This window comes from Danio rerio, chromosome 19, assembly GCF_049306965.1.
Source record: "Danio rerio strain Tuebingen ecotype United States chromosome 19, GRCz12tu, whole genome shotgun sequence".
In the NCBI taxonomy this organism is placed as follows: Eukaryota; Metazoa; Chordata; class Actinopteri; order Cypriniformes; family Danionidae; genus Danio; species Danio rerio.
This window is the reverse complement of record NC_133194.1, coordinates 29,937,378-29,959,251: the sequence shown is the minus strand read 5'-3', so window position 1 is coordinate 29,959,251 and position 21,874 is coordinate 29,937,378. Positions and strand designations below refer to the sequence as shown.

Here is a 21,874-nt window from a genome sequence, read left to right as displayed (position 1 = left end):
AGGAGTAAAATGAAAAGAGGGACAAGCAAGACGTGATTTTAGACGGTCGCACGAAGTCTCGCTCCGTTCAGCCCACTCGCTTTGGATCGAACCGCTCTGTGTAAACAGACAAACCGACTCCGAATCACTCGGATATACTAAACCTGTTGGGGTCTGTCACAGGCGAGAAAAACGATCTTCCATAAGGTATGCTTATATGACATATGTCAGCTGTTTTGCAGTGCTCATGTTTCACGTTTTTTTGTGTTGTTACTGTTGTTGTTTACAATCTGCAATAGAATCGCGACGCGTCAATCTAGAGATCTCTTTTTAAAATCAACGATTTCGCGCGCTCACTATGTAGAGACGTTTGTTGATTATAAATTGAGATTTGTGTTTTGACGCGTCGTGCCTGTTTTTCCTCTTTCTCTCAAGTGTTTCCTTCATTCTTGACTTCAGAGTCTTCAGTTGACACGTTTCTAACAAAAGTAAAGCAAAAAACGTAAGTTACATTTTAACTTTTTAACAAGGTTAACAGACTAAGTAGGTTTCAAAAACAAACAGTATCTCTGAAGCAATCTGAGGAAACGTCTTACGAGATTTTACGCTAAATTAGACAATGATATGGCAAAGAGATAATAATTCTTTTACATGAGAAGTCAGCAGGAAACATAGTATAGTAGTCCACAGTATGAAGTACTTTTTCATTTATTTATTAATCTTATCTATCTGTAGTTTTACCTTTCAATTAACAGTTCTTAACCTTTACTTTAGTGAAGAATGTATTATTTATACATTTATACATAATTTAAAGACCCCTCCTCCCTTTCCCTTTAAACTTATTTACTCTTTTCCATTTTTGTTCAATGAAAAGCTTCCATAGATGTTAAAGTTCTTTCATAGAACAGACCTTAAGTTCATTTTATTTGAATTTGTCAGTCTGTCTGAGCTAGATGTAGTTTGTTTGGTATTGACACATAGACAGCAAAAGATGCTGAATATTCATTCATTTAATTTCTTTTTGGCTTAGTCCCTTTATTAACCTGGGGTCGCCACAGCGGCATGAACCGCCAACTTATCCAGCATATGTTTTACGCAGCTGATGTCCTTCCAGCTGCAACCCAACTCTGGGAAACACTACGGCCAATTTAGCTTATTCAATTCACCTATAGTGCATGTCTTTGGACTGTGGGGGCAACCGGAGCACCCGGAGGAAACCCTCGCAAACACAGGGAGAACATGCACACCCCACACAGAAATGCCAACTGACCCAGTTGGGGCTCGAACCAGCGACCTTCTTGCTGTGAGGCGATCGTGTTACCCACTGCGCCATAGTGATGCCTGATGCTGTAAATATTTTTATTTATTTTTGTCTGTTCTGTTGTCCTTTCTGCAGGCCTCTGTCATTTTCCTTATCAATCTGTGTTTTGGAACCCATCAAAATGCTTCGTAAGTCCAGTTCAGTGGGTACATTAGTAGAGCTGGATGGATGGGAGCAGGTGGATAGAGATGATCGCCCAGGCAGCTCAGAGGATGAGATGGACGGGGCTTCAGCATCCTACCCTTGCACCCCAGATGCAAAGTCAAAGAGTGCAGGAAAGGGTGGGCTGATCCGAGAACACAGTTTTAGTGTGGAAAATCTGGTTGGCTTGGATAAGGACTCTGATCTACTGAGAGTTACGAATCTTAATGAGAGTTTTAAAGCCTACAGTGACAGCCAGCTCACTTCCAATGCCAAAGGCAGCAGTGAGAGTGTGGAGAAGTGTTGCACTCTTCCTGGCTCTTTCCCATCCAAAGAGAAATCCGAAGAAACTCCTCATCACCGGCTGCAAGCTCACTCCAAGCTGGCAGCTGCTAAATTACACATTAAAAGTTTGTTTGGACAGGTGAGTTCTAATGCTTTTAGTTAATGAAGTTCATTGAATTGTAATAATCATTCAATCTTTGATATGACCATTTAAATAGTTCAGTTCACATGATGATAAGGTGACTATAAAATGTTTTCTTCTACTGCAGTTTGATGTTTTAATACTGACAAAGGCTACGTTTGTTTGGTCAGAAATGCAGTAAAACACCAATATTGTGCAATTTTATTGCTACTAAAGTAACTTTTAAATTTAAGTATTTAAAAAAAAAGTAAGTTATTAGTATGATCAATTTTAGCATCGTCTCTTGAATCTTTAGTGCCATACACACTTTCAGAAATCATACTAACATGCTGATTTGGTTCTCAAGAAACATTTTTTTCACTAAGTCCATTTTGAAACTTCTAATTTCAAAACTTCCCTTTATAACACAATGGTTGGGTTTGTCCATATTTAAGTGTTTGACAAATAGAAGTTGAAAATAACAATTTCTCTGGAAATTAACAGCATACAGTTGAAATCAGAATTATTAGCCCCCCTTTGAATTATTTTTTTCTTTGAATTTTTTTTCCCAAATGATGTTTAACAGAGCAAGTAAATTTTCACAGTATGTCTGACAATATTTTTTCTTTTGGAGAAACTTTTATTTGTTTTACTTCGGTAGTAATAAAAGTAGTTTAAAAATTTTTTTATAACCATTTTAAGGTTAATATTATTAGCCCCTTTAAGCTATATTTTTTCCAATAGTCTACAGAACAAACCATCGTCATACAGTAACTTGCCTAATTACCTAACCTGCCTATTTAATCTAATTAACCTAGTTGTTAAGCCTTTAAATGTCACTTTAAGTTTTATAGAAGTGTCTTAAAAATATCTAGTCAAATATTAATTACTGTCATCATTGCAAAAATAAAATAAAACAGTTGTTAGAAGTTGTTATGAGTTATTAAAATTATTATGTTTAGAAATGTGTTGAAAAAATAAGCTCTTCGTTAAACAGAAATTGGGGAAAAAAACGGGGCTAATAATTCAGAGTGGTTTATAATTCTGACTTCAACTCTGTATATATATATATATATATATATATATATATATAAAAAAAAAAATATATATATATATATATATATATATATATATATATATATATATATATATATATATATATATATATATATATTACTGTCATTTTTATGTGTCCTTGCTGAACTAAATGTTTGAACAAAATATTACTGACCCCAAACTTTTAAATGCAACTAGTAAATTTGAATTAAATTCATTTATTTAATACAATTTATTTAGCTGATTTCCAAGACATTTGCAACAAATAATTTATTTTTTAATGTACAAATATTCCAGGAATTGAACCACTATAATGTATATTTCATGACAAATAATGTCTAGAAAACACTTGTGTGTGCAAAACCTTCCTCATTTATCTTTGTCCACCCACTCGAACTGATGCCAAAACTATCACATAACCCTTAAATGTCAGCCAGCTTGATGGTGTTCTTCTTTTACAACCAGTGAATAATAAAAAAAAAAAAACTGAAATCTAATAAATAGATCACATAATATAATATGCTGAAAGACATTTCCTTCAATTGCTCTGAAGCTTTCTCACACTGGCCCTGGGCCATTAAGCCTTTTTTATTGTCGAGCCTTGTTTATGCTTTGTACAGTACAACATGTCATTCGTATACATCAGGAGCTGCAGAGCTTTCAGCTCCAGGATACAGTCTTGCTTTTTTCAAATCTGCAAGCCAAGTGTGATGATGTGAAAAGCCACGAATGCTTTTGTATTACACAATTAGTAAAGCTTGCTTTTACTCAGTTCTACCCCTTGAGATATAATGTTGCTTTGTCCAAACAGTAAAAGGAGAACCAAGCAGTGAAAGAGGAACTGGATGTTCTGGTTTTATATAAAGGGAATCACACTAATGATGTAAAATGTGTGTGGTTTTTTATCTATTGTGACAGTGCAAGTGATACAATTAAAACTTTCACTTTCTGGAATATTTTGGCATTTGATATAGTATCTGGCTTTGTCAGAAAGATTTCCATGACGTAACACTGATATGACATTTGTTTAAGTCATGGAACATTTTCAATCAAGCCGGTTATCATCATGATGATGTTGTGCGTATCATTGACCTTTAATTGTTTTTTTTTCCACACAAGAATTCACCACATTCCTCGCATACGAATTTGAAAGAGCACCGAGAGAATGTAACCAGGTAAAAGACATCACCTCCGCAAATAATCAAATCACATTTTTGCACTCTTTTGCTTTGGGCCTATCTTTTGTCCCCCTCTTGCAAAACTCCTCCTAGTCCCCTGTTTTGGCCCAGTGTTATTAATTCCACAATTTTTCAATGTGCTTTTTTGTCACGTATCCTCTCACACTCTTGTTTCTCTCAGCACGAAAGAGAAGCGTTCTCGAAAGCCTTTCCTCCGGCAGTGGAGTCAGGTTGGCCATGGCAGAGGTCGACTCAGCAGGAAAGAAGTGGAGAGCTGGGCCAAGTGCCTTGAAACTTTGCTGGCCAGCAGAGGTGAGCACTCCTTTATAAACTGCTTGAGTCGCCAGGCAGCTGGTCAAAGGACGCTTGCGAGACACCATAGCGTCACATGCTAATGAACCGCTGTTGCGCTACCAACTTTGACCTGGAACGCTGTTCTTGGAAATCAAGATATTTGTGGCCGACTGGCCGTTCATGCTTGAAATGTTGTCCTAATGAAAATGTTACATGCAGAGAGGACTAATACATCATGTGGTTAATGAGAGATACACCACTGTTCAGATTAGGGTAAAATAACTTTGTACGTTTAGGGTCAAACAAAAGTGTGATTCGTTTGACAGTGTTGCATTACCCTCTTGTTTTGGTTCAGGTTAAAATGGCAAAATTCCAGAATGTGATTATGCAAATCATATGTGGGTACAACTGTACTCTCATTGGTCCGAGAGCATCTTGATATGCTGCACAATATATTGTTTCAGTGTCAATATCACAATGTCACATTCAGGATCTTTATAGTCATGTTGGGATTAGAATTAACCAGGATCTACAGTTCAGAGCGCATGATTTGATTGCAAAGTTTTACCCTAATATTATAGTGTGAAAGATATTTATTTTGATGTGTTATGCCGAGTTCAGACTCCATGATTTTCAAAGTAGTCACGTCACAGATGTTCTCACACTGCATGACTATCTGGGGTAGCGTTTCGCCGCTGCTTTGTTTATACTGTAAGATTAATCGGCGACAGGGGATTTCACACTGCATGACTTTACAATAGGAGATTCGCCGACAATTTTGTCTTGATCTGCAAACTATGTCCCACAACCAAAGACACACGAGAAGTAAAATAGAAACAACGCGTGGTCACGTAGTATATCTTTTGTTATTAACTACATAGTGAGAAAGAAGCCTTTAGTGGGGTAGAAAATGTAATTATTTTACTCACCTAGGTTTTAAGGGGAATTAGCAATTTCTCCTCAACTTTTTTTCTTTTTCCTCCGGTTGGGGTATGGTTTAGATGATGCGTCAAATAGACGCGGGTGCTCCTGCCAAATTTCCACTAGTTTATCCTCCATTTCTTGGGTCTAAATAGACTTGAAAAGAAGCCCTTTTAACTTCTCTCCTAACCTCTGCTGGCTTGCAGATACTCATACTAGTGCAGCAACAGCTCTCTTTAGCTGTAGGTAATCACCAATGTTATTTTTTACTCCAAATATCTCACGGGCGTCGGCGTCTCATCTGCGATTCTCTCAGTTTGCGTCATTAATAATTGAATGAATGAGCACTGATTTGCCTATGATTTCAGGCATTTGTCTGCGATTTCTTAAAACCTGTCGGCCTGTCAATATTTTTGGCTAAAATTATGCAGTGAGCTCTGTATTTGACCCGTGATTAGACTATACTTTTAGAAATAAAGGTACGCAAGCTGTCACAGGTGTAGTACCTTTTAAAAGGTACAAATTTGTACCTAAAAGGTTCATATTAATACATAAAGGATACATAGTAGAACCTAAAAAGTACAAAAGTGTTCCTCTTAAAATTTGTAGGTACTAATATATACTTTTGAGGTACCAATATGGACCATTCAAGTAGAAATGTGTACCTTTTGAAAAGGTACCACCCCAGTGACAGCTTGTGTACCTTTATTTCTGAGAGTGTACATGCAGTTTTATTTTACATTTTATTATTTTTTATTATTAATTTATCTACCTCAATACTGTTACACTCCACCAAAAACCATTAAGCAGTGTTTATTTTATTTTTATCATTGTTTATTGTTTTCATTTTTGCTGTAGTTTGTTGATTTTATGTATTTTTATGCATTTTGTGTATTTTGTGCACATTCATTAACGTACAATATCCCTGACAAAGCCAAACTCCTAATCAAAGTGATTGGGAAATTCTTTCCAAAGAGAGTTACTAAAGTTATCTTGTAAAATTATAATCATATCGCAACACAAAATTGCAGAAAAACGAAATAACGTAATGTCCCTTTTTTCCCCAATATAGCACAGGCCTATATATATATATATATATATATATATATATATATATATATATATATGGATGGATGGATGGATGGATGGATAGATACGCACACACTGTTAACAATTTCTGTAGAATCTACAGTAACCTTAAAGTTACAAAAATCCTTTACAGTGTATGAATAAAAGCTAATATATTTTTTTAAATTTAACAATATTTGATTGAACAAGTGTAACTTCTAAACGGTAGTGTGGGTCATCTTGGTGGTAAATCTGTGGTTCTGTATTACATCAATGAAACACCCTTGAAACTATTTCCTTCTAACATTGAGGAACCACTTGTGTAGCTTCAGGCACAGGTTTCCGGAGAATTCCCAAACAACTTGAAATGAAGAAGCAAGATAAAGCAGTAATGAACATTTCCCCCAGAGGCTGAGAGTGATGACGTACTATTGCACAGATTCAAATTAAAGCACTTAGAATTTTTACATTTTCAAGGTCATTTTCAGACATGAGTCAAGTCCCTTGTGGCTATAGAATATTTTGGCCTGTTTTTATTATTGTTCTTTTAACAACACACATCTTGAGGTTTATGACTCATGTTTGTAGCACCAGTGTTCAGATTCAGAATGTGTGTTTTGGGCATTTATTAGTTATAATAATAGTTGCCCTAGAATAATTGTTATATCTGACCTCTAATGTTAGAAGAAAAAGCACAACACACTTCCTGTTCTAAGAACAAATTACATCTAAGAAACTTTTATTAGTAGTAAAGCTTGTGTAAACGGTGGACAAATGCTGGATAGGGTTACACTTGTCTTGACTCCAGACGTCATGCTTCCAGTAATTTCCTTTCAGTAATTAATAGGACTTAATGATTAACAGCATCTCATCGTGTCCGTCTCTCAAACAGCGATTAAAAACAGAAGACTGTTATTAACCCTAATATGATTTTTGTTCTGCCCCTTGGAAGCAATTTATTAGTGTTGACATGCATTGTAAAATCGAATAATATTCGCATGTAGCACAGTTTGCAGCTACTGAACGTTTGAGACAAGGTATAAAATAGATTGAGAAATTCAGTTCTTTCTGTGTCACGACACTTGCTAATTTGGAAACTAATTATCTCCATAAATAGGAGTTATTTAATGAATAAAAAAATTAAATAGTCATAAATAGCATGTTTCTCAGAAAGCAATGTATTAGCTTTGTAGTTGTTATTAGACTGAACATTTTTATGTTGATTTAACTCAAATGGTTTTTCAAGTTGCTTAGAATCATCATAAATCTGTTCATTTAAACATATTTTAGATGAAATACATTTAATTGTTTTTATGTTTAAATACAGCTAGATATAAATAAATTAAATTCCACAAAATATTGAACTTTATAACTAATTTCTAATAACTGATTTATTTTATCTTTGTCGTGATGACAGTAAATAATATTTGACTAGATATTTTCAAGACTCTTCTATACTGCTTAAAGTGACATTTAAAGGCTTAACTAGGTTAATTAGGTAGGCAGTTAGGGTAATTAGGCAAATTATTGTATAATGATGGTTTGTTCTGTATCGAAAAAATATACAGCTTAAAGTGGCTAATAATTTTTACCATACATTTTTTTAATGAAAAACTGTATTTATTCTAGCCAAAATAAAACAAATAAGACTTTCTCCAGAAGAAAAAATATTATCAGACATACTGTGAAAATTTCTGTGAAATGTATATATATAAAATTACTGTGAAAATATATTTATAAAATATGTATAATATTATAGTATCTTGATGTTACTAAAATAACTTAATAATTTATAATCTTATAATCTATAATCTTGCTAGTATTACACATGATTTGTGTAATTTGTTTAAAATATGATTAGCTCAACCCTTTAACCTTTCTGGTTGTAAGATAAAATGATCAGATGTTTTTTTATTGTATGGTGGGTGTGTTCTGCTGTCTAGACCGTTTTAAATTTTGTAACTCCAGTGCCCTGCCCTTGTCCTGCTTCTATTTTCTGTCTCAAGAGTTTTGCAACCCATAGTTAAAGGATTTTAAGGAAACCTTAAGTCAAGGAAGATATGTGGCTGTGAGAAACACAAAAGTTGCCTTCCAAGGTACTTGTCCCTCCACCTGCTGTTAGTTTGTGAACGTGTCATCTGAGCCGCTAAACACACACAGCTTCTTTTTTTAATCATCAAAGCAGACCAGGTTTATTTATATAGCAAATTTTATACACAATGGTGATTCAAAATGCTTTTCATAAACAAGATTAAAATAAGCATACAATAAGCATAAGAATTTAAATGTAGTAAAACAGGTTTAAAAGGAAGGTCCCACTTTATAATAAGTGGCCTTAACTATTATGTACTTGCATCAAAATATACAGTCTACTTAATGTGCTCATAATTTATTGCAGAGCACTTCTGGTGCAATGGAGGTGGGATATGGTGTATGGGTAGGTTTAATGGTGGGTTATGCAGTGGTTCTCAAAGTGGGGGTCGCGGAACAATGAGAGGGGGTCGCATGGTGATTTCCAAAAATCTAATAAATTGAAATCGATTTTTTAAAATAACCATTGTTAAACCATAACCTACAGAAGATAAAAATAGTTACATTAAAAAATCAACATACAAATAAATAACCATGAGCCTTTTCAATTTTTTTTCTTTTCCCCGTTGGATTGAGGCCCCTGTGGTTTTTATGTTAGATTATTTACACCGCGTCAGTTTCAGCAGATTAATTTTGCGGTTTCAGCCTAAACTTTCTGACACCTTTATGGCACTCACATGCAATAACAATAATAATAATAATAAATAATATGGTTGTTAAACTGTTGCATCTTTTTGTGTTGTCAATATGCTTGTGTTTATATAGGCCTATTGGTGTGTGTGAGCCGTTGCGTGCAACATTTGTGTGATTATAACCACTTTATATAATAATGGGGGTTGCCTGGCATTGTTATTTTGAGGGGTCACGGGCTGAAAAGTTTGAGCACCGCTTAATTAAGGTTTAAGGGATGGTCAACAGTGTAATTAAAATGTAAATACAGAAATTAATTAAAGATGCAATTACATGCAGGTATTTAATCAAGCATAAGTACAATGCAAAATATGTATTTGCACAATAAGTACATTGTAATGAATTATTAGTTTCATAGGTACATATTAGTTAAAGTCACTTAATAAAAAGTGGAACCAAAAGAGTCAAATAAAGAAAGTAGCTAAAAGAAAATTCACCCTGCTTTGACTGAACTCTTGGAGTTTCTAATTTACTCAATCCTAATCATCTGAATGATCTGTTAGGTTTGTATTCAGTGATGTCTTAGGCCATTTCGTGATTTATTAATTATAAGTAGTATTGATTATAAGTAATAATACTTTAAAATCTATTCTGAATGTAACTGGAAGCCAGTGTAAAGACCTGAGGACAGATGTGCTCTGATTTTCTGGTTCTGGTCAAAATCCTTGAAGCAGCATTCTGGATGAGCTGCAACTTTTTGGGAAAGCCAGTGGGGAGTCCATTACAGTAATCCACCCTGCTGGTGATAAAAGCATGAGCAATTTTCTAACTCTAGAAAAAAAAGCATTTATTTTTTGGCATGTTTTGAGATAATATGCTGATGTAGTAACTGCTTTGACATGACTACTGAAACTGAGATCTGAGTCCAAGATTCTTTACTTTATTTATTTTTTGTTGTTGTTGTTTGACCGATAGAGCCAAGGTACGCATTAATCTTGAGACTGTTGTCTGTGTTTCAAAAATGCAATAACTTCAGTTTTGTCTTTGCTTTAAGAAAGTTTCGGCGCATCCAACTGTTTCATTAATGCCTTGGTAGAGGGTGAGAGGGTGTCAATGGGTCTGTAGTCATAGGTGATCATCAGCATAACTGTGGTAAAAGATTAGGTTCTTTCTCATTATTTGGCTTAGTAGGAGCATATAAAGGTTCAATAGGAGAGGTGCCAGAATAGAACCTTGTGGGACTCACATTTCAATCTCCCATCCATTTTAATGGACATCTATACTATTAAAAGCCAAAAACATGCATAAAAATATGCATTGGTTTTGCATAAGCTAGTGTGATCCAAAACACTGACAACATTTTCATTTAGAAGATATAAGCCTTTAAAACATGCAGTGATTTTTTTATGACATGCATGACAGCTTCTCTTTATATTTTTCTGACCAATCAAATGCTTTCTAGTATCTGAAGGTTCCCGTTTAATATGGCTCTCCTGCAGATGAAAGTCACTCATTCACATGCAACCAAGAGTTCACTCACCTAGGATTCACCTAAACACTTGTAAATGTAGTCATTTAAAATATAAAAATAAGATAATAAATAATAGCTAAAACAGTGTTGATCAGAAGTCCTCCATTTTTATTAAAATTGGGCACACACCAAGCTGTCATCAAAGAAATAGCAGCTTCAAAAACATTTTCGTCACCTTGCGTCAGCTGCATCTGGTCCAATTCTGTCCAACAGCCAACCATCTGCTTGGTGTGTCCCAGCCTTTAGTCACAACAGTGAGGGGAGAAACCCTCAAATTGAACACTCTATATGACAAACCCAAAGCAGGGAAATTCATTGCAGTTAGCTTACAGACATCTATTCTAGGACATTCAATATTAAGTCTGCTAATTACAATTATAATGTTGTATATGGTGAATGGCACATATTGCATGATATAGGGGATATAAGATTCAAACAGTGTGATTTCTATTAGGGTGAATGAAGTCTGGTATTGTGTTATCACACCCTTTCCCCACCCCTCCCCTCCGGAAAAATGTAGCAAACAGAGCAGATCATATGTGAGTTGGCATGGCCCACAAAACGTATCGGACCCATTTAAATGACACTGAAAACTATATTTTGTAAAGCCCCTATTATGGGTTTTTGAAAATGACCTTCCATGCAGTGTGTAACACAGCTCTAAGTGAATGAAAACATCCAGCTGAGGTTTAAATCTAAAACTGCACCGTGTTTAAAACTTGATTTGTTTATGAAATAGTCGACTCAGAGTCGAATAAATGAATCCTGTTGGGTTTGGATCTTTTGCCTGAGCGCATTGATGCCGATACGGTACATCAGTAAATAAGGCATAAAATAAATTACAATGAAACTGTTGTTGGAGACCCCCAAAACCAAAATATGACCTTTTATAATGCATAATAGGGGCTCTTTAAAGCAGCCAAAGAGACAGATGGGTAGTTGACAAAATAGGAAAATGGTCTGTTTGAGAAAAATAAGGAGTTTACTGAACTGTACTGTGAATATGTCCTATGGTGTAACATGGCAAAATGATGAACAACTCTTAATAATATACAAATAGCATAAGAGAGATTCATCTTCATTGTTTTACACTTTTCTATGTTCAACAGCCACTTACTTGCATGTATTTTGGGAGTAACTTAGGAATTTACGTGCTGAATCCTGCTTGTATGAATGAGGCAAACGCCATAAACGGAATAAAAATTTTTAAATGACTTTAAAATTCGATATGTGGTATTTATTAACGATTTTCTTTTTCATTGATAAGAGCTCTAATTTCAAGAGTTCACACTTAGCTGATGATTGATTATAAAGCTTGTTTGGCATGCTGTCCCGGAGGAGAGCCCTGAGCTCATAAGATACTTAAGCCCAGGGTTCCCTCCCATTTGCAAGGCGAGAGGGGAGTTTGAGCTCCGGTAGATCTCGAGAATTCCCTTGCTGTAGTAGCTAATGAACAGATAGTGATTGCTCTTAGAGATAACTACTTACTAGGAGCTTGTCTGTCTTTTGAACGACGGGAGGAAACCGGGAAAAACCATGCGAGCACGGGGAGAATGTGTAAACTCTGCACAGAAACATTGACTGGCTTGGTAAGGACTAGAACCAGTGACGTTGTTGCTGTGAGGCAACAGTGCTAACCACTGGGCCACTGTGCCACCCATCTAGAAAAGGAGGAGGAGTAGGGGTGGAAGGGGGAAGTTCTTTAAAACGAAGATGGCTGTGATATGGAACTTAGGGTATTTATATTGGCTTAGGAATCATCTGATTGTTGAATCATAAATTGAATAATGCAGGTCCAGCCGCAAGCAATCATAATCATGTGATTCTCTCAAAATTAGTTTATAAATAAACTTCACTTATTGAACTATGCTTGAGAAAGTCTTACCAAATAAGTTTTGAAATTTGACTAAAAAAATACAGCAGTTTTATAACAAGAGGTCCAGACAAATAAATGTTTTACCATTTGCTGCATTTTAAATGATGACTGTCTAATTATTTCCCTTTTTGTCATGTCATCAATTCAGATCCAGCATTGCTATTATAGACTTTATCTGTCTAGAACAGGGGTGGGCAAACTCGGTCCTGGGCAGCTGGTGTCCTGCACAGTTTAGCTCCAACCCTAATCAAACACACCTGCTTATAGATTTCTTGTGATCTTAAAGACACTGATTAGCATGTTCAGGTGTGTTTGACTAGTGTTGGAACAAAACTCTGCAGGGACACCGGCCCTCGAGGATCAAGTTTGCTCATCCCTGGTCTAGAATCTGATGTGCTTCAGTTAAAAGTCTCAGGCAGAGCTTTGATATATAAACAAAATGCTATTGGCCTTTTTTCTAAAGAAGAGGATCTCCTTGATATGTCCCATCTTGTTTCAATTGAAATTCACATTGAGTAATTCTGCATTTAAATGTGCTTCAGCAGATCTGTAAGGTTGTTTCTGATCTCATCTGTTTCAGTGGGATTCTCGGTTTTTGAGGCGTTCCTGCGGTCTGAGTTCAGTGAGGAAAATCTGCAGTTTCACGTGGCCTGTGAGCAATACAAGAATTCATCCAACAAATTCACTCTGCAGAGGCGCGCAAAAATGATTTTGGAGACCTACATCATGCAGTCTTCTCCCAGAGAGGTAGGTTTATTCAGAGCTGGTTGGTTGTTTGTTTGCCGGATTCATGCATAAACAAATATTAAGACGCAAAATGTCCAAGCTGGTCTTTCCCATACAATCAAAATAAATGTAGACTGGGCCTGCTGAACCCTAAACTTACAAAAATGTAGCAGTATGGTACATTCTTAAGCCATTCTTTACATGCAGTGTATTGAGTTAAGCTGACTGTCACAGATGGACCATCTGCGTTTTTAAATTGCTATAATTTGCAACTTATAATTTTAACTTTGCTTTTTCCTCACACAAGTCTATACATGACTGCAAACATGTTGAAATGTCCAACTTCTTATAAAACCTAAATTATTAATGAAAAATAATACATTTTGAGGTGACACGGTGGCTCAGTGGTTGGCACCATCACCTCACAGCAAGAAGGTCACTGGTTTGAGTCTCAGCTGGGTCAGTTGGCATTTCTGTGTGGACTTTGCATGTTCTCCCCGTGTTGGTGTGGGTTTCCGGTTACCCCCACAATCTAAAGGCTATAGATGAATTGAATAAACTAATTTGCCCATAGTGTGTGAATGAGTGTGTATGGATGTTTCCCAGTACTGGGTTACAGCTCTAAGGACATCTGCTGTGTAAAACATATGTTGGATAATTTGGCGGTTCATTCTGCTGTGGTGATCCCTGATGAAAAAAGGAACTAAGCCGAAGGAAAATTAATGAATAAAACAATTTGGAGCTTGACAATCCCAGTGTCTGTTATAAACAGGATGACCACTGTGTCTTAAAATGTCTGCAAAAACTTAATTTTAGGCCTTAAAAAGTCTTATATTTACAGAAATATTGTTTCGTAGGTCTTAAATCATTTTAAACAGGTCTTAATTTTCTTATATCCATGAACAAATTAACAAATTGTTTATTTTGAACTCGATTTACTGATATAGTTTTGGTTTCAGTTTGCCAAAAAAAGTTCTCCATTTAAATATGGTGAGGACCCTGACCTGGACAGTTGTGCATATATTCATATTATAGTTTTTAAAACTTTTGAAAAGAAGGGTTATGTTAATTAAAAAGTGCATCTATACAACCAGAGTTTGCTTGTTTAGACACATTATTCAAAACAAGTATTCTCAAACTTTTCAGTCTGCAACCCCCAAAATAACAATGCCAGTGACTCGCGACCTCAAATACACTTTGAGGTGGTTATAACTATATAAACATTGCACACAGTGGCAAACATACAGTTGAAGTCAGAATTATTAGCCCCCCAGAACTATTAGACCCTCTGTTTATTTTTTCCCCCAATTGCTGTTTAACAGAGAGCAGATTTTTTCAACACATTTCTAAACATATTTTCAATAACTCATTAATTAGGTTAACTAGGCAGGATAGGGTAATTAGGCAAGTTATTGTATAGCGATGGTTTGTTCTGTAGACTATCGAAAAAATAAATTAGCTTTAAGGGGCTAATAATTTTGTCCTTAAAATGGTGTTCAAAAATGAATAACTGCTTTTATTCTAGCCAAAATAAAACAAATAAGATTTTCTCCAGAAAAGAAAAAATATTATCAGACATACTGTGAAAATTTCCTTGTTCAGTTAAACATAATTTGGGAAATATTTAAAAAAGAAGAAAAAAAATCAAAGGGGGGATAATAATTTTGACTTCAACTGTATACCAATGGGCCCAAGTTTAATTTTGGAGAATGCCACTCGGAGACCGTCCTCCATGTTCAGTAGTGGCCTGTATTACAGTTTTTCTCAGTCACTTTTGTGCATTTCTCAACACTATTTACATTTGCACAACAGTTACTGCATTTCTCAAAACAATTAGTACAAACTGCAAAACCTAGTTGATAACCTGCAAAAGTGTCTCTTGCTCCATGGATCGCTCAGTCCTCAAAAGCAAGTATTCATGTCAATTAAAGTGTCAGTGTCATCAAGATGAAAAGTCCTGACACCATTGTTTATGATTAAAATTATGACAGTTAACTCAGTATATTTTTCAATACAGAAGTGTCTAATTGTGGTGACACTTCCTGAAAATGCTCAAGACAGCACTTTACACTATTTACACAGCCATTTGAAAACTACAGTAAAGTTAGTCATCACTGCATTTAGTGAGGTGATTTACTGAGTACAAGCCACTGAATATGTTTCACATTTTCACTGCATTTTCTCTTTGCAATTCTAATTTATTCACAGCATTGTGCAAAAGAATAAATACACCCTTATTTACAACAAAAATAAACTACCTTTGGGTAGAGCTGTGCACAACTGTAAACAATATTGCAGTACTTAGTGGAACTGAACCGACAACATACACAGGTCTGTTAATCATTGATGAAATTTTTCAATTTCATTTTCAGGAAAAAATAAATTAAACATTTTTATAAAATTTGTTGACAGATTTTGAAAACTAGTTCAATATTGTTGTATTTAATGACTCAAGTAATGAAATGAGGACTATTAGTTTATATGGAATGATTATTCAGCATTTACAGGTTTAGTTAATTTTGACTGACATGACATAACCAAATCATAATGTTATAAAACAGCAGAGAGTTGTATGAAAGCAATTGATGAAAGCATTAGCAATTTGGTAGAAGGAATGTGGAACTGCCACTATGATGTGCACAAATGACTAATTGTTTTGAGAAATGTATGAACTGTTGTGCAAATGTAAATAGTGTTGTGAGAAATGCAACAAAGCCACTGAGAAAAACTGTCATTTTAAATTGACCTGAATGCCATAAAGGTGTCAGAAAGTTTAACCTGATTCCATAAAATCAATGTGCTTCATCTGATGCTTTTGCTGTGTTTTTAATATAACGTAATCATCACAGGGGTTGCAAAAAAATCTAAAGGCTGATGACCTTTATTAGCATGTTGTTTTCTGATGTTTATTATTAACATTGTTACTTAATGTTAACAATGTTAACATTACTTAATGTTAATTATTAACAACTGTTTTGTTTTTCAGTAGGTTGTGATAAAATATGGTCATTTTAATAGTTTAATAAAATAATTCATCAAGATGTTGCCCAGCATGCCCACCGTGTTGCGAGCTCCTAGCAAACTTTGTTTTTAGTATGTTTTGCTTGTATTTTTGTCGTTTTTCGTGCTGGATGTACACACTCTCATTACCTAAGACAGACACACACTTCGGGAAATTGTCCCCCTCGTTGCACATTGAAGACCGGACTTTGAGTTCTTTAACGACGCACTGTTTACAACCACAGCAACAGAGCCCTTTGTCTGGGTCAAACAATCGAAGCAACAAAGGAAACGCAGCCGGAAAAGAGGAAAGAGAGCCGGCGTCCTCGTCAGACTGAGACGCTGTGGTTTTCGACCTCCATTCCATACCATTCTGCTGGCTAACGTTCAGTCACTGGACAACAAACTTTGCCAGCTACGGGCGCGCATTTCCTTCCAACTGGAAACAAGAAACTGCTGCATTATCTGCCATACAGAAACCTGGTTATCTGCGGAGGTAACTTTCGGGGTTCTCCGTGCACCGTGCGGATAGAACGAAAGAACTAACAGGGAAAAACAAAGGAGGAGGTGTTTGTTTCTTTATTAACAACTCATGGTGTGATGAGAGGAACATACACCCAGTTAGATCATTCTGTTCTCCTGATCTGGAATATCTTTTGCTTTGGTGTCGGCCACACTGGCTGCCGAGGGAGTTCACAGCTGTTATAATTGCAGCTATCTACATCCCCCCTCAAGCCAACTGTACAGGAGCATAAGCAAGTAAGAAAACGCACACCCGGAGGCAGCGTTTATTGTTACAGGGGACTTTAACAACGGCAATCTCAGGAAAATCGCTCCAAAATACTATCAACACATCACCACAAACAAGCGTGGGGACCAGATTTTCGACCATTGCTGTTCCCCGTTTAGGGACGCATACAAATACCTCCCCCGCCCAAGGAGCATGTGACAGGGACTTAATTACATCACAGACTTTAAAAGTAACAAACCCGCCATTGTAAACATTGCTGCGTCTCTCCCGGACGAGCTTGACTCGTTCTACACCTGCTTTAAAGCCCAGGACAGCGTGCACACACTGCGCGCTTCCGTGGCCGAAACCGCCAGCACACTGTCTGTTTCTGTAGTGGATGTAAGGAGATCTTTCCGTCGTGTGAACATCCGGAAAGCTACGGGCCCAGATGACATCCCTGGACGTGTACTTAAAGCATGCGCACACAGTTTTCACGGACATCTTTAACCTCTCACTCTCTCGGTCTGTGGTTCCCACATTCTTTAAGACAGCTTCTAATGTGCCCATACCAAAATCAGCTAAAACCACATGCTTGAATGACTGGCGTCCAGTTGCAGTGGTGTGAGGAAAACCACCTCTCACTCAACATCAGCAAAACCAAGGAGCTGGTGGTGGATTTCAGGAGAGAGAAGAGAGAACACACCCCCATCACCACCATCAACGAGACACCAGTGAAGAGAGTCAGCAAGTTTATTGACGTACACATCGCTGAGGATTTGACATGGACTGCTCACACAGACGCAGTGCTGAGGAAGGCACAACACCGCCTCTTCTTGCTGGGGCGTCTCAGGAGGTTTGGAATGAACCCCCACATCCTCCGCTTGTTCTACACCTGCACTGTGGAGAGCATCCTGTCTGGCTGGATCACCACCTGGTATGGACATCGCAAAGGCCTACATAGGATTGTGCGAACTGCTGGACGCGTAGTAGGAGGTGAGCTTCCCTCCCTCCAGGACATCTACACCAGGCGGTGCATGAGGAAAGCCAAGAGAATTATCAGCGACTCCTGCCACCCAAGCCATTGACTTTTCTCTCTGCTACCCTCAGGCAGAAGGTTCCGCAGCATCCGGTCCCCCACCAGCCGGCTGAAGGAAAATTTCTTCCCTCAGACTATCAGGCTGATAAACACTTAGCACACCTCACACAGACTCTTCCATACTCCACACTGCACATCATCAATATGTAGCATGCACTGCACTTAACCAATCCATACTTGAAACAATACTGCCTACAACTATGTGGACACCAATTCATAGTACATATCGCTGTCAATTTTACATAGTCCTGTTTTTTTTTTGGGTGTATGCTGTTGTATTTTCCACTGTCGTTGTATTTGCACTGTCTGTATTTTGTACTGTCTGGAGCCAACACCTAAGCTTTTCACTCATCATAGCACACATGCTGCTGATGATGTGACAATAAAAGTGATATGATTTGATTTGATTAAATAGTTTTTTTGGAAATCGCCAAGCAACCCCCTATAATGAATGACTGAATGCAGACACAGTGGATAGCAGTGCAGCAGGCCTCTTGCCATATCTATTCTAACCATTAGCCCTGCTATAGGCAAACACAACAGCACGGATATAGGCCATGTGTCTGAATGGTAATAAACAGATAAAAAAAAAGTCAGCCGTTCTCCAATTCTCTTACAGCTCTCCTGACAAAAATGCTAGTAAAAACTAATTGCAATGCGGCACATTTGCTCATTCACTTTGAGCAAGCTCATACACACACACGAAAAGTGAAATAAATAAGGAGGCATGTGGACATCACACAAAATCTAATCAAGTAATTTTAGCATGTCAAAGTACAATTTATGCATATAAAATATATTATCTCAACGACAAAATTGTGGCTAGTGAAAATGGCGAGTGGCTAGTAATGTTAGAAATATACTAGCCACAGTGACTGGTGATAAAAAAAAAAAAAAGTTAACGGCAAGCCCCGATTGTAATTAATCTTTCAAATTAAAATTAGACATCCGTCAGTGTATTTTTTTTTGACTTAACGACTCCTTTATCTTCTGTGTTGGTTGATCAATACATTTCTTTCCATCATCTTCAGGTGAACCTGGACTGGAAGACAAGAGAACTGACCCAAACTCTGCTGAAAGCCCCGTCACACACCTCCCTCACACATGCCCAAAAACGCATCTACGGCCTTCTGGAAATGGACTCTTACCCCCGTTTTCTCCAGTCAGAAATCTACGAAACATTACTGAGGGATTCATATTAAATCAAGTTTGGGCAGTGTCCAAAAGTGGCTATAAACTGAATGAGCACTGTCCCGTTGAGAACATTTGATGAAAAAAAATCATCTTAACTACTGAAGAACGTTTTAATGGAATAAAAAGGGAAACAGATAAACAGGGATGATGCGATTGTCGTAAACTTGAATGCACAGTGTCTTAAAGGTCATGCAAAATGGAGGTGCTACGGTTTTTACTTCTTCAGTTTGGGCTTTACTCAGTTGCTGCACAGAAAGAAAAAAAAAACACCTCTGGCAGATACTGTATAAAGAATTAAATGGCATGTTGACAGGCAACAAGAGGGAAAACACGTCTGGCAAGAATGGGCTGTTCAGTGACAGGACATCAAGGTCAGAAAATTGTGCACTTATAAAGACATGCTAATGACTTGTTCTTGGTACTAAAAATAAGTACTTATTTTTTGAAGTTCCACATAAATAGTTCTATTTAAACCATAAGTTAAGATGCCACGAATGCAAAATTAATGTAATAATCAGAATTAGCAATATGCACTTTTTTAAAACAGACTTGCAATCTTTACATATCACCAGTTCTGGATTGGGTTGAGATACAAATTAGCATAGCACTGTCATTTTTCTTGATTTTATAAATCTGAAGAATGTCACTAAAGACCAGGGTCAACAATGAAGTCTTGTAGAAAAAAAATGGTAAGTAAAGATATTTCCAAAAAGATTTAGATTTTATCTAAAATGAGTCATGATTACAGATCTGTTAGCATTGCATTCGATTAATATCTTTCACCTAACGTTTTTTAGTTGACATTTTTGCTATTTTGATCAACACCATGAAGTCATTTTTGTCGGGTTAGCTAGATTATAGTGTCTTTTTTAACAGACACAAAATATTGTATTCTGATTGTCTGTGCATTTACACCACTGCTAGAGGGTATTATAAGCTCTGGCTGCCATGTAGCTGCCATTGATGATCAAAAAACATTGTAGAATTTTCTTTAAAAAAAATAATAATAACCTATTAAATACATTGTGTGTAGTGATATTTTTGTGTATATATTTTAGTGTTAGTCAAATTTCAACATGCATTAGGAGAAGTTTACTAGCTTGGGTCTTCATGTTAACGTACATTTACAACCCGTCAACAAATATCCATTAGCCCTAATCACGCCCAAATCGACAGCTAAGAAGTGGCCCACTTTCTTTTTGCTAGAATTGAACCAAAGCAAATTTTTCCGCCAGACTATTTCTAAACAAAATACTTTTACTAACTCATTTCTAATAACTGATTAATTTTATTTTTACCATGATGACAGTAAATAAAGTTTGACTAGATATTTTTCAAGACACTTCTATACAGCTTAAAGTGACATTTAAAGGCTTAACTAGGTTCATTAGGTTAACTAGGCAGGTTAGGGTAATTAGGCAAGTTATTGTATAATGATGGTTTGTTCTGTAGACTATTCAAAAAAAATATAGCTTAAAGGGGGTAATAATTTTGACCTTAAAATGTTTTTTAAATATTTAAAAACAGCTTTTCTTCTTGCCAATACAAAACAAATAAGACTCTCTCCAGACGAAAAATATTATCAGACATACTGTGATAATTTTCTTGCTCTGTTAAACATCATTTGGGAAATATAAAAAAAATAAAGGGGGTGTAATAATTCTGACTTCAACTGTATATTAACTAAAAAGTAAATTGATCGCCGCAGAGGAGTGCACCAAAGTCATTTAGGCATTTATTTTCAGTGGGAGTCTGAGATGAGCTCTGTCGAAAGTGGCACAGTACATCTGGACCGTTTTGGAGAGTTGAAATCAGGCCAACTTATTGGTAATGAGCTATGACGTGTTTCGATTGCAACCTGTCAGATTTGAATAGTCTACCAAAGCAGAGCTTTATTATTGCTAGACTATGGTGGATTTCCCAGATTGTAATGTAGGCCTTTATAAAACATGTTTGATCATCAGTGGCAGCGGCAGAGCAGCCAAAGTGAATGAGGCTCTCACTGGCAGCAGTGTAAACGCACTGTAACATTACAATAATAAACGTTTTTATTTGGTCATTATATTGCAGTCCTTCCCTGTATTCTTTTAAAAACTAGGCATGGGCCGGTATAAGTTCCTGATGGTATGATAACCTTTGATAAATATATCACGGTTTCACAATATCGATGTATTGTAATCACTGCTCTAAAACAAGTTCTTTTTAAATGTCTTAGTAAAAACAACAACTATTTTCCCCATTAAACCCAATATACAGTATATTTCACTTTAGGAAACATGTCAGGCTAAATCATTTAAATAAACCATTGTCTTCATTAGTTTCAAGAACAGATCTCTTTAAAATGCATGAAAAAAACACTTTACATTTATTTTAGGAATGGTTTATCATTTTTTGTTTGCAGTTTTAATACCTTGACTTTTCCAAACTGCTGTAAACCCTGAAACTAGTTATTGCCCCATGTCTAGCCATAAGTTTGGCACTGATAATATTAATTAGGTAAACATTAGGTGACCAAAAATGAAAATTTCCTCACCATTTACTTACACTCAAGTAGTTGTAACCCCTTAACTGTCATCTTCCTCTGCATGGATTTCAGTGAATATGATTTTTTTTTCTAAACCTAAACTTATCTTGAC

General features: G+C 36.3%; 1 protein-coding gene across 2 annotated transcripts; it reads left to right on the top strand.

Moving 5' to 3' along the window:
* On the top strand, positions 1-21,300 carry si:ch211-152p11.4. Of its 2 annotated transcripts, XM_073931776.1 has the most exons (7): positions 1-186; positions 415-481; positions 1,376-1,865; positions 4,023-4,078; positions 4,263-4,393; positions 13,073-13,239; positions 19,076-21,300. In XM_073931776.1, exons 3-7 carry the CDS (start codon positions 1,422-1,424, stop codon positions 19,244-19,246), a joined length of 969 nt encoding a protein of 322 aa, XP_073787877.1. In that variant the 5' UTR covers positions 1-186; positions 415-481; positions 1,376-1,421; the 3' UTR covers positions 19,247-21,300. The 2 variants fall into 2 exon arrangements, with proteins under 2 accessions (XP_073787877.1, XP_702996.5); XM_697904.11 differs by lacking the exon at positions 415-481.
* Positions 21,301-21,874: the final 574 nt, after the last annotated feature.

Bases quoted from the DNA above. Each gene is read 5' to 3' on its own strand.
- si:ch211-152p11.4 (XM_697904.11), top strand. From the start codon at position 1,422: ATGCTTCGTAAGTCCAGTTCAGTGGGTACATTAGTAGAGCTGGATGGA. The intron at 4,394-13,072 runs GTGAGCACTCCT...CATCTGTTTCAG, and splicing joins AACTTTGCTGGCCAGCAGAG to TGGGATTCTCGGTTTTTGAG. The intron at 13,240-19,075 runs GTAGGTTTATTC...CATCATCTTCAG, and splicing joins TGCAGTCTTCTCCCAGAGAG to GTGAACCTGGACTGGAAGAC.